Raw genomic sequence first — 12,568 nt, 5'->3', positions numbered from 1 at the left:
ATAAAGCATATGGCATCTGATTTATATACCTGTCACATGTGTTTTCTAAAATTTCTACATGAAACCTATTTTAAGGTATGCAAATTTAATATGTTGAGAAAGCCAGTATGCAAAGCATCTTAAAGTGCTCTCTTTACTAATGCATGTAACAAAGTATACTGATTATGCAAGTACATTTAATTGGATATAATTAAAATAATGAGATTTAAATACTGATGATTTTAAAAAGAAAAAAATAGAAGGTAGGATGAGACATGAGATACATTCAAAATGACAATGAAACACACAGTGTCAGTTCTACTCTAGTATATAACACTCATTTAGGGGGAGCTGCTGCTGGCCATTTTCTCTCCAATTTTAGGTAGGTAGTTTACAGATGGATTCATCTGGTAACATAAAAGATTTCACTGAAGGAAAAAAGGATTTCACTGAATAATATAATACTTTGTGTTTGGATAACATCTCTTTTTACAACTAACTTGAGAGTGAGACAGGGACCATTATGTTCTTCAAAGGAAAGTATCAAAATGACCAAAAAGATAAGAAAGCAAATTTCCCACATTACTTGAGTTTGGTTAAAAGGACACAATCCGAAAAGCTCTCACTAATGTCACTCTGACCTGACGTTATCAAATCCAGGTATGCTCTACACTGTGGTGGCTTTCACAAGGCCAAAGAAGATGGCTAGTATATAAAAGGAATAGGCACGCATTTCCAGGCTGTAGGTGCTTTTCAGGGTTTAGGGTTTCGAGGATCTGCTCTTTCTGACATGGCAGAAGTAGGCAGGGCAGGTAGAAAATTGATGGCAGGGAAGGACCTGGAACTTTTATTAAAATTATTTTCTGACTTCTTTGCTTCACTAAGAACAAAATAGAAAAGGTCATATAAGTGGACTTTTCACTAAGTTAGCCTGAGGTAAAGCTTTGTTTGGTAGGATATTCCAATTTTCTACAATATAGAGATGAAAAGGAATCTTTGAAGTCTATATGACTCTAAAATTTCTTAGGAAAAACAAAGAAATACTGTCTTCAATTAACTCTGAAAATAAGCAGATCACATTACCATTTACTGATGAAGAATGGTGATACAGATATAGATGTCATACCAAAAGCATGAAACTGGGTAGGGTAAGACAAGAGAACAATTCTGGAATAAACATAAACCCCCAAGTCAAAACCATTCAAACCTATTCAGATACAATTTCAACTTCAGACTGTTATAGTGCAGAATCAAAGGATGCTGAAGCTGTAAGGCTGCACACATTTTTAGGAATCTCTTTAAAAAAAAAAAATAGTGCTTCCTTCTTACCTTTGTCAGACTTTAAACACAAGCAACACACTTAACAGCTAAGGGCCAATATATGAAGTCCTGTAGAACTGATATCCTTAAAGACCTTTGGTGTAAGAATTACAACTCTACATGCAATACACCGTGTCTATCACATGAGCTTTCACAGAATTTTCAACCCACATATTGAAAACGCACTGGCTGAGCTGAATGAATGAAAACAAAACAAATAATGGCAATTCACTGGCAGCATAACAGTCCAAGATGCCTCCCAGAACTCATCAAGATAATTACAGAATCAGATAGAGAAAATAACTAGTGCAGCTCAACAGCATCTGCTAAAATCAATGCAATTTTTGTCAAAAATGTAATATTCAAAAATCATTCAGTATGATTGGTGACATGAAATACAGCAAAAATGGATTTCAATTTCAAGATGTAGCTGGATCTCCCCCTACAGCACAGGTTCAGGGTACTCCTCCTTTGTACCAGCTGTCTGCTCCAGGAGCTGAAGTACCGATGACTGCTGTACAGTTTGGAAAATAACAAAAAGGAACAAAGTTTTACAAAACAATAGTTGGCTCAAGTCAAGTTAGGCATAGTTACACTGAAAGACTTTGGAAAGCTGCAACTAGTAACAAAATATGCAAATCAAAATGACTTTTGATAAAAGTAGGGGAGTCTTATGGGCTGACACCGAAACTGGGATAACATCAGTGCTGAAAAGACCAAGAAGGGCTCTGCTACTTCACTTCTAAAAGTGTGTGTCAATCCAGTGACCACTCTACTTGCCCCAAACGCCAAAGGAAAAAAGAACCTTGTGACATGGTGTAGCCATTTTAGCTGTAAGTACAAGATTTTGAATGATATACTTCTTTGATGTTTAAAAAATAGAAGCCTACACAGGAATCTAAGTAGAGAATCAACAAACATGTGAAGTTCTTGGTTTTCATTTAAAAAGAATATTACAAACAACAATAAAAAAAAATGAGTAAATTATTTATTCCTTTCAAAGGAGTAAAATAGAAACAGCCCAGCAAGAAAGCCTTTTCCTTCTGGAACTCTGAATATACTATTATGAGAAGCCCCTGAAGACATAAAGGATTTGCACCTTCAGCTTGAGCTAAGATTCAAATGAAGTATTTTCTGTATATTTATTATCACTGTATGTGTACAGTCAGAAAACCATCAGAACTGCAAGTAAAGAAACATGGGATGGAGATATGGAGCATAGGCCCTCACTGTAAACTACACATCTGAATCCCAGCTTCAGGAGTTAATAGGACTATAAGCACTGACCAGTCCCTAAATCTTTTAGACTTCATCTTTATCAATGACCAAACAGCTAATAGTTATGACCTATCAAGCAGCTTATGCTTTGTATTTATTAAACTAAAGTATTCAGAATGATAATGAAACTCCTAGATATATGTTTAATAAGTAGAAATGATTACTACTTTGTTAATTTTCTCATTTAGCATCTATGATGCTTCTGTGAGGTATCATTACTTTCATCCCATAGGAGAGATTACTTATATAATTACCCTAAGTCTCCCAAAGTTTCACTACAGATCTGTCCACATCCTTTCTTCTATCTTATATTCCCCACAGATCTGTTACCATAACATTTATAGAAATGTGAATGGATCTTTTGCCCTCAGAGTACAATGTATGAGGGCAGTATTTAGATCTTGCCTGTCATTACTCCACCACCATCTTGCCCACTCACCCACACTGCAGAATCTGTTATGAGTCAGGCCCTGTGTGGTAAGTGCTGGGATGGCATCCTGAGTCTCACAGACAAGGTCTTGTCTTCATCAAACTCTATCTTTCAAAGCAATAATGATGCACTTTTAGGGTTGTAATAAAGGAAACAATCAGGTACTAGAAAGGGCCTGAGAGATGGATCTCATTTAGTTTGAGGGGAGGATCAAAACAACAGCCTTTTGGAAGAAGAATTCTTAAGAGTAGGAAGGAATTGGCTAGGAAGAGCTGGGGACAGATCAACTGTGCATAGAAATCAAGGAAGGATGGAGGCACAAGGACAGGAAGACGTTGGTACCTGACGAGAAACACACTCAGAGCAGAGTGCAGGACAGAAGAGAACAACAAACCATGACACACAGAACATTTAGGACTTCGGGGTTTATTCTCACTTCACCTGTGGGAATTCCAGTTTGTTTTTTAACGACAGCTTACAGTAGATGCAGTGTGGACACTGTTGAGGGAGTGTGGTTGCTTGAAAGAAAATGGTCCTGGTAGGAAGTGGCACTATTGGGGGTGTAGCTTTGTTGAAGGAAGTGTGCTACTGTGAAGGTGGGCTCTGAGGTCTCCTATGCTCAAGATATGCACAGTGTGGCACTCAGTTCACTTCCTGCTGCCTGTAGATCAAGATGTAGAACTCTCAGTTCCTTCTCTAGCACCATGTCTGCCTTCATGCTTCCATGAAGATAATGGACTAAATGAAACTGTAAGCCAGCCCAAATTAAATGTTTTCCTTTACAAGAGTTGCCTTGTTCATGGTTTCTCTTCACAGTAATTGAAACCCTAAGACAAACTGGTACCAGAAACTAGAGTATTGTTGTGAAAGTCCTTACCATGCTTTTGTTTGAAGGAGTCTGGACTTTGGGGGTTTGGGTTAGGAAAGCAGTAGAATGATTTAAGTGCTGCTTACTGAGCATTACTAGTAGGAGCGTGGAAGAGAGTGGTAGTGAGGGTATTTTGAATTGTGGGGGCCCTGGCTCAAGAAATTTCAGAGAATAATTTTAGCGTGTTACCTACAGATTGTTCTTGTGGTATTTTGGTGAAGAATATGGCTGGTTTTTGCCCTTGTCCAAAGTTTGCCTGAGGCTAAAGTGAAGTTTTGGATTAATTCTGTTGGTAGAGGAAATCTCAAAACTGCCTAGTATAGACTTTGTCCTGTAGTTACTAGTGTTAACTCTAATGAAGATTTATAATAAAAGAAGCAAGCTGAACAAGAAAAAATACAAAATGTAAAATTTGAAGAGAAAAGAAGCACTAGGAAATAGAATGGAGCTGGATCTTCTGTTCAAGGAGATAAACAGATTAGGAAATGGGATAAGGGAATGATGACCTCAAGCAAAATCCCACCCAACTACATTTCCAACTTGTGAAAACAATTAAAGAAAAGCTTAAAGCCAAGTGTGGTGGTGCATGCCTTTAATTCTAGCACTGGGAAGGCAGAGGCAGGTGTATCTCTGAGTGTGAGGCAAGCCTGGTCTGCCGATCAATATTCAGGACAGCCAAGCTTAGGCAATGCAGGAAACCATCAAAAACAGAAAGCTGGTAGAGATGTAATTGAATGAGGGGGGGTTCCAGGTACAGTAAGGAGCAGAACTTGGCAGCTTCAGCTGAGTTCTTCTGGCTTTTGAGTCAAGAAGTAACTAAGGAAAACCACTGAGGCCAGGCATGTGTCAGGGGTGTCCTTGAATGGAGGCCTGGAGAGGCCATTGTGTGAAGCTGTGAAGGTGAAGCCTGGATTATCTTGGAGACTCAAGATGTTGGAGATGCTATAGTCATGAGATTCCTTCCAAGGAGAGCTGCTAACAGGGAGTGGAAATAGCCCAAGAGAAAGAAGTGTGCTGTAGTCAACAAAGCTGAAAGGAGTTGGAGAGCTGAAGAGCACTTTGACATCAGACAGGGAGAAGCAGGGTTTGGAGTTTGCCTAGCTGGTTTTTGGTCTTGCTTTTGTCCAGTATTTCCTTGCTATGCTCCCTTCCCTATATTTTGGAATGGTAATGTATATATCCTGTGCCATTATATGTTGAAGTATGTGATCTGCTTCCTGATTTTGATTTTACAGGGGATTACAGTTAAGAGATTGCATGAATCACAGAAGAGACTTCAAATTTTAGACCTTTAAGTAAGTTTAAAACTGTTACAGACTATGGAAAACTCTTGAAGTTGGACTGAAAGCATTTTTTTGCTATGACACAGCTACAAGCCTATAGGAACCAGGGAGTGGAATGTGGTTGTTTGAAAGAAAATGGTCCCCATAGCTAGTGGCACTATTAAGGGGTTTGGCCTTGTTGAAGGAAGTGTGTCACTTTGGAGGTGGGCTTTGAGTTTTCCTATACTCAAACTACACACAATGTGGCACTCAGTTTACTTGCTGTTGCCTGTGGATCAAGATGTAGAACTCTCAGTTCCTTTCCAGAACCATATTTGCTTGCATGCTGCCATGAAGATAATGGGCTAAATTTTTGAAACTGTAAGCTAGACCAAATTAAATGTTTTCCTTTATAAGAGTTGCTGTGGTCATCGTGTCTCTCACAGCAATAGGAACCACAACTAAGACAAGGAGGAAGCTTGGGAATCCAGAGAAAAATCTGGAACAACCAGGACAACAATGATGGTGTTTTGGAAGTGGGAAAAATAGCAGTCACAGATTCAAGGTATTTCAAATCCCCAAGGGGTAGCATACTGCCTGGTCCTCAATATGAGCAGCTACTGGTTCTAAAGCATCCCTAATCCACATATAAAACCTCTTCTTGGGAACACTAACTCATTCAGAGAGCATAAACGACATAAAAAGAGGCTGAAGAAATGACTGCTAAACTCCTAAACTAGCCTTACTCATGAAAATCTCTTGATGTATAGCAAAAATCTTTGAGAAACAAAATGCCTTTCTCTGATCTAACAATGGAGAAATTGAGAAGCCAGATATGGTTCTGCTAGGTGACTTTGCAAGCTTGTTAGAGAAATATATTATTTTAAATAGCCTAGGGCTATGCTGCTAGGAACAGTACAACAAAAAGGGTACTGAAAGAAAGTCCTTTCCTTTAAAGTAGGAGGAAAATGTGTCAGAATGAAAATCTATACCTATCATTCCATCTTTTTGCTGAAAACATGATCTCTGTCATTTCTGCATGAAACAACTGACTATCAGTAACAAATTCAGTTCATATATGATAAACTGACAGAGAGAGTCACATCCATGTCATTTAATAATTTAACCTTTTGGTCCAGAAGAATTTATTTTCCTAGCATTATAAAACCAAAATCATTTATAAAAATCAACTCATCTTCCATGTGGACACAAGAACATAGAAATCAATGATTATAGTGAACCACATTTACAATCTAATCATTAATGCCAAAAATGTTTCCCATACTTAAACAGGCCAAAGGCACTAGCAATGTAGTAGCAAAGAATAGTTGGGTTTATTGAGGTATCAGCTTTTCTCCTGCTAGGAGCAGGTTAAGGATACCAGTTGGTTTCTCAATAACTAATGCTTTAATTGCCATTAAATTAATTAAGACAGTCTACTGTCTAGGCTAGAGTGATATGCTCAAGCATTTGGGCACAATCTTAATTTTGCAAGACAAAAAGAGGTGTCATTTGGCAAAGAATCACATTCTAAGGACCATCAGGCCTCTAATCCAAAGGCCAACTAGGAACACTTTTACCACTGCTTTGAAGAAGCTCAAAGTATGGGTCATAGTGAGATCTGGGTAAAAGGGGGAGCAAAACTGGATTTTTATGTAAAGAGCTTTAAAGTTGAAAACATAATTTGCCTTCTTTCAATTCAGAAATCACATTCTCCTATGCTGAAAATAAAGCTTTCAGTGGTACTTTCTATGCCTTCAGAATGCCTTTGGAGTCTTGAAAATGTTTTTTTCTGCAGAGAACAGGAAGTGGTACATAAGAGCATCAAATGATGCTTTGGTCTTCCCTCTCTAAGAACTATTTTAAGATTGGTAGTGGCTATGGAAGCTGATAAAGATCTTACAAGTTCATGGGGGCTTAAGGTTGAATAAAACAAAAGTGTATGGTGTTCCATCTATGTTTTATCTAAAAAAAAAAAAGGCTGTACCTTAAAGCTAAAATTCAGACAACCTAACAATCACTATTTTCCTAGCTTATGTAAACAGAGAGAATTAATAACTCATTTACTAAGAACATTCTCTCCTTTAGTTTATGCTGCACACTGATAAAGCTAGAACAAAATTGTCTTTATTAGCAACTCACTTTTATCCAGGATTGAAGACAAATGCCTAAGCCTGAACCATGTATAGCTTTTAATTAAAAACCAAACAATACAGAAATTAAGCAACAAAATCTTAGAAAATACTCAATTTTGTATGAAACTACAAATTAAATGTTATTTTTATTACTAGTATTTCACACAACACATAGCTCAACTGAGTAAAAGTAATTTATTTTAACTTTTGCTAAGCAATCTTGTAAGGCCACTAAAAATAAATATACTCCAACTTATGTTTACATACACAAAAGGAACCAATATATCAAAACTACAGTAAATAGTGTTAAGATATCTTTCAATCAATGTTAAGCCACCCGTATTTCTGCAAAGAAACAGGAAAAATATAAAATCATAACCCACAGCATCTTCTGAAACAGATAAAACCTGCTTTTTTTCTCCCAAGAAATTTCAGAGTGCAGCATTATCCAAGAAATACAACTAAATTATTTTAATTACTTCATGTCAATCTGATAAGTCACTACTGTTTAATGCAAAAAAAAAAAAACCCTGTCACTTGTGATTAATGACTCTTAGCACTGTTTCAATTGATCAAATGTCTAATGCACATAAAACATTCAGAAGAAGTTCTATATATCTTACAGTAATTCAGTGGAGAAGTCCTGTCCCAGGGGTATGTAAATCTGAAGTACAAGAAACCTCTGGATCAGTCCAACTAGAAGAAGAGAGAAAAAACATAAAATGAAATGTTCAGGCCCCTTACACGTGCACACAACAAACCGTCAGTGCTCTAGCAAGCTGTGGAGTCCAGCACTTCAGGAGCAGAAAGGCGTACAGTAGCACTGCCCAAAGGTGGAGACACTGATGACAGCTGAAGCAAACTTCAACTCATGCTGCACTGTAAGGTTCCATCTGTGGCACTGGTGAGGTTTTTATGAAAATAAAAAAAAAGTATTTTTATTCACTCATAATGCCATCAGAGAATGTGAGCATGGAACTGCACTCCACATACACGTATAAAATTGAACTATGGATTCCCATCAGGGTGGTCATAAAAAAACATGTGGCAATTATTTTTATTCTCTGACAGGTTTTATAGTCTTCCTAAACAACTCAATAAAGAAGAGCAGCTCAAGAAAAGCAATTCTAATTATGACAACTACAACTGAAAGCTTAATGAAGCAGAGCTTGGTCACGTGTCTTAACAATTTCCACACTTAGCTGGATGGAGGAACATAGTTTCACTCATAAATTTGTTACCATGTTCTTAATTAATTCTCACTAAGAAATTATAGCTTTTATTCCCTATCAGTAATTTCGTATTGATTAAAAAAAAAAAACTGAGAAAAACCAAGACACATGGCACTTTTGATAGCTATAGTCTAGAACATCTTAAACAAAGTTAGATGGTTTTTATACTGTTTCTCTACATCCAGTCACTTAAATCATTCCCTCTAAGGTTTTGAACTTTTGATTGATCTCTTAATTTATGATGCTTTTGACAGAAGATGTGTTAGTGTCACCCTTTCTAGGGTATTGGTATGGGTGGATTGTAGAAGAACTTGGCAGGCTAGGCACATAGAAGATTCTGGGTTCAACCCTTAATGAAATAGAAAACAGCAACAAAAACTCACAAGGATCACACCTCCAAAAATATACAAGTTAGGAACATTTTTCTCCATTGTGTATGAAATAAAGATGTCATAACTTTGTCTACAACCTTCTCCTATAAATTCAGAAGTACAAACAAATAGAAAAAAAGACCTGGCTTAGCCAGGTCTGATGGTGGTTCCCTTCAATACAGCACTTAGGAAGTAGAGGCAGGAAAATCTGGAGTTCAAGGTTCATCCCCAAGTTCAGAGCCCACCTAAGCTATGGCTGAAATGCTTGCCTAGTGTGTAGTGCTGGGATCAATTCCCAGAACACACACACACACACACACACACACACACACACACACACACACACACACATACACACACACACACACCCCTATATACAGACATAGGAATCCAAGGAAAGCAACTGATTCAAGGTAATGATATGTTTTATTTATTCTAGTAATAAATATTTTAATCCCACAATAACTTTTGATCATTTTATACAGACTTTCTGGTTTGTAGTTCCTATAGTAAGCTGTTTTACAACATTCCTGAGAAATATAAGCCATTTCTATGTTTTATACCAAACTTTTCTATAAACAAACATAATTGGCCAAATATGTAAATTAATGTTTATGAATGTTTTCATCAAATATACAAGGATAACTTCTTTTAAATTATCAAGCTTATAAATGTGTTCAGAGAGAATCCTAAGTTAAACAAAACAGAAATGGAAGATTAAAGGCTCTACCCTAGGAAATTCTCTAGGAATATGTTCTACTACATTTATAAAGAGATTCAATGTGGCAACCAGAGTTTTGACCCACAAAAGCAAAGTGAAATAGCAAAATGAAGCCACCTCAAATAAGCCACTGTCAGTCAGCCTCTATGGTCTCTTGCACTGACTGGTCCTGTAGGGAGAGTAGATTTCCACAGAGGCCTCAGCTGTAAATAGAGCTTGGAGAACACCAGATCAAGTGAAACCAGCCCTTTAAAGGGTACCACAAATCTCACTGAATCAATATTATTTCCTTCAAGCACAAAGAGATGCATGTAAAAGACCATTTTTTTTTTTTTTTAGAAATGAAATATCTCTATCCTCAAAAACAAAACAAAACAAAAACAAAAAGAATTCTATCACTCCACATTCTCACACATTGAGGCTGTACTTTCCAAAAGGCTTTCACATGTGATGACAACAAAGGGTGATTGATGATCTGACAAAGAGTGCTTTAACAACATCTGACAAGCTGGTTCTGTATGGCAGTAATGCTAAATAAACTCTATTGCCATATATGGTTCCCTGGCCTAGGAAATTTAAACTGGCTCTTCATGTCTGCATTGTATTTAAAATCACTCTAAGTAATACTGAATATGGGCCTCATTAGTTTAAAAAATGGCGATCAAGTACATAAATATATAGAAGTTCCTTGTTAATTGGTAAAGCCTTCATTTCTTTTTCTTTAAATATTTAAAAAACATACTCAACTTATAGAATACCATTAATTTTAAGCAGCGGTTTTAAAGTTGTTTCATTAGAGCAAATGATAAATTGCATACCTCACATACATTTTACAAGGATTGTGTCATCCAAGAAGTAGAATGAAGCCACAGACAATCTCCCTCACTGCCCAGAAAGCTCAGGATGAACTTACTCCATGACTTCACACACAGCCTTAGCCTTAATTTCCTCTTCAAAACTGGGCTAATAATTTCCATCTGTACCTCAAAGAATCATTCATAAGAATTAGCCTTATCATTTAACAAAGATTATTGATGTACACAAGTCTTGATGAATTTTTTTTTTTTTTTTTTTTTTTTTTAGTAAATAAGACCATCATAATCTATGCTCTCTTGGAATGGTTTTACAAAAGAGAAGGTCAAAGTTCTAGGATGGCATTTAACTATAGTTGCTTGAAGGGAAGGGGATGGTCAGTAAAAGCAGTCCTGAAGAAATAATGCAGAAACTGAGCTTGGGGGAATAAGCAAAGGTTGACTGGAAGGGGGGTAGAGGTGTAGGAGAGAGGAACAGACTATAGGTGGATTCCTCCATCTTATGATGATGTGGAATGTCCATAAGGACAGAACAGCTGAAATTAACCTTAAAATGCTCAGTTGGCTGTTGTAAGACACTGCAGAGTGAAAAGAACAGATTGTAAACCCAGTCATATGGAGCCTTGAAGGCCAAGTGAAAGATATGAGCCAACCTAAAATCAGTGGGAAGTCGCTCAGTCATGCATTTGTTTTAATAAGACAAAATAAACAGTTTCTATCAGTGGAATTTGCTTTCTGAAAATGGTTGGAAAAACAGTAAAACAATTAATAACACACACATACATGTTCAGTGCTTTTCATAGTTTGAGAGCAGGGCAGGAGCAGGGCCAAAGGACTGAAAAATGGGAACAATATGAAGCACAGGTGTAACTTACAGACATGTCAGGTGGGCCTCATTCAAAGGTGGCATCTTAGTAAAGGTTGGAAGAGAGAAGAGCATGCTGGGTTTCAAAACAGCAAGGGCCTCGAATAGGTGTAATGAAGGCCAGAGGAAGAGCAATGAGAGAGAAAGCTAGAGACTTAAGAGGGAATCAGACAGCTATATTCCCATAGAGAAATTATTTTCACTTTATGGAATGGGACCTTTCCAGGAGAAGGTAACATGTTTTACATGTCACTTAGAATTGAGGAGTTCTACTCTGGCTGCTAATTTGACATCAGACTACAGGAAGATCCAATAGAAAGTAACTGTAATAATCCAGGCCTAAGAGAGTGGTGTGAGCAATTCTAAAGGGTAGGAAGTGGGCAAACTTTCAATCTTTTTCCCAGTACTACCAATATCTTCTTAATAGATTCAGAGAATAAAGAAAGAGAGAAGCTGATTTAATGAAGAAGTTTGGTCTTGTCAGTTGAAGAGAGAATGCTGTTTGCTAGCATCAAAGGCCGAGGGAAGAATCACAAGCAGCCTTGGCCCGGAACTGGGTTTCGTGTACACCACCCTTAGGTGGTCCAGGAAAAAAGACTAGTAAATACCTGAGTGCAAGACTGAAGTGAGAAAGAAATGGCATTCAAAATCCATGATCCTGAAGCTGGTAACCAGGGAGAACATGTAGCCACAGGGCTAAACATAAAGACCAGAGTCACTGTAGCACTCAGGTGGAAACCAAAGAGGAAGAGGAAAAAGAAACTAACAACCTAGTGTACAGTAGGATGAAGAATCCTAGGAGGTAAGTGAAAGAAGTGTATCAAGGGGGTGTTGGCTGTCTCAGATGCTCCCAAGGGTGAAGATGAGAGCTGAGAACCCTCATTGGTTCAGGAATACAGAAGACTACACTTTTATAAGAGCACTTTAATAAAATGGTGAGATCAAAGACACTTAAGGGTTTTAAACAAGCAAGACACAATTTAAAAACAATAGCAAAGTAGCAGTGAGGAGACCTAGGGGAACCACAAGAAGCCATCTTCATCTTTTAGAACAGCTGAACTCAGGCTTCAGGGATACAGATGGCCGGACACACACTATTTGATTCAGATGATTCAGCAAGGAAATCAATGACTTTGAATGTGACTCTTGAATAGAAAGTCCCTACTGCATATTTATGTATGACAGTGAGGCTTCTCACACAGGCAACTCCATACAACATCAACCAAGCTGAAGGGTGGCAGAGATTTATTGTACTGGTGAATGATACACTAAAGTGTCATTACCAAGGGCAGATA

The 12,568-nt window shown here is 37.5% G+C and overlaps 1 protein-coding gene across 5 annotated transcripts in view; it reads right to left on the bottom strand.

The window, feature by feature from the left end:
- The window catches only part of Cfap20dc (CFAP20 domain containing), a 255,472-nt gene that overhangs the window by 233,675 nt on the left and 9,229 nt on the right, over positions 1-12,568 (bottom strand). For 4 of the 5 annotated variants that reach the window (XM_036199888.1, XM_036199890.1, XM_036199889.1 and 1 more), the window contains one exon: positions 7,896-7,968. The exons of the other annotated variant lie outside the window; for it this stretch is intronic. In XM_036199888.1, the coding sequence (XP_036055781.1) occupies positions 7,896-7,968 (73 nt within the window). The remainder of the gene's footprint in view (positions 1-7,895; positions 7,969-12,568) is intronic. 5 annotated transcript variants of the gene reach the window in all.

This window comes from Onychomys torridus, chromosome 9 (assembly GCF_903995425.1).
Source record: "Onychomys torridus chromosome 9, mOncTor1.1, whole genome shotgun sequence".
Classification (NCBI taxonomy): Eukaryota; Metazoa; Chordata; class Mammalia; order Rodentia; family Cricetidae; genus Onychomys; species Onychomys torridus.
This window is presented reverse-complemented; position numbering and strand designations above follow the sequence as displayed.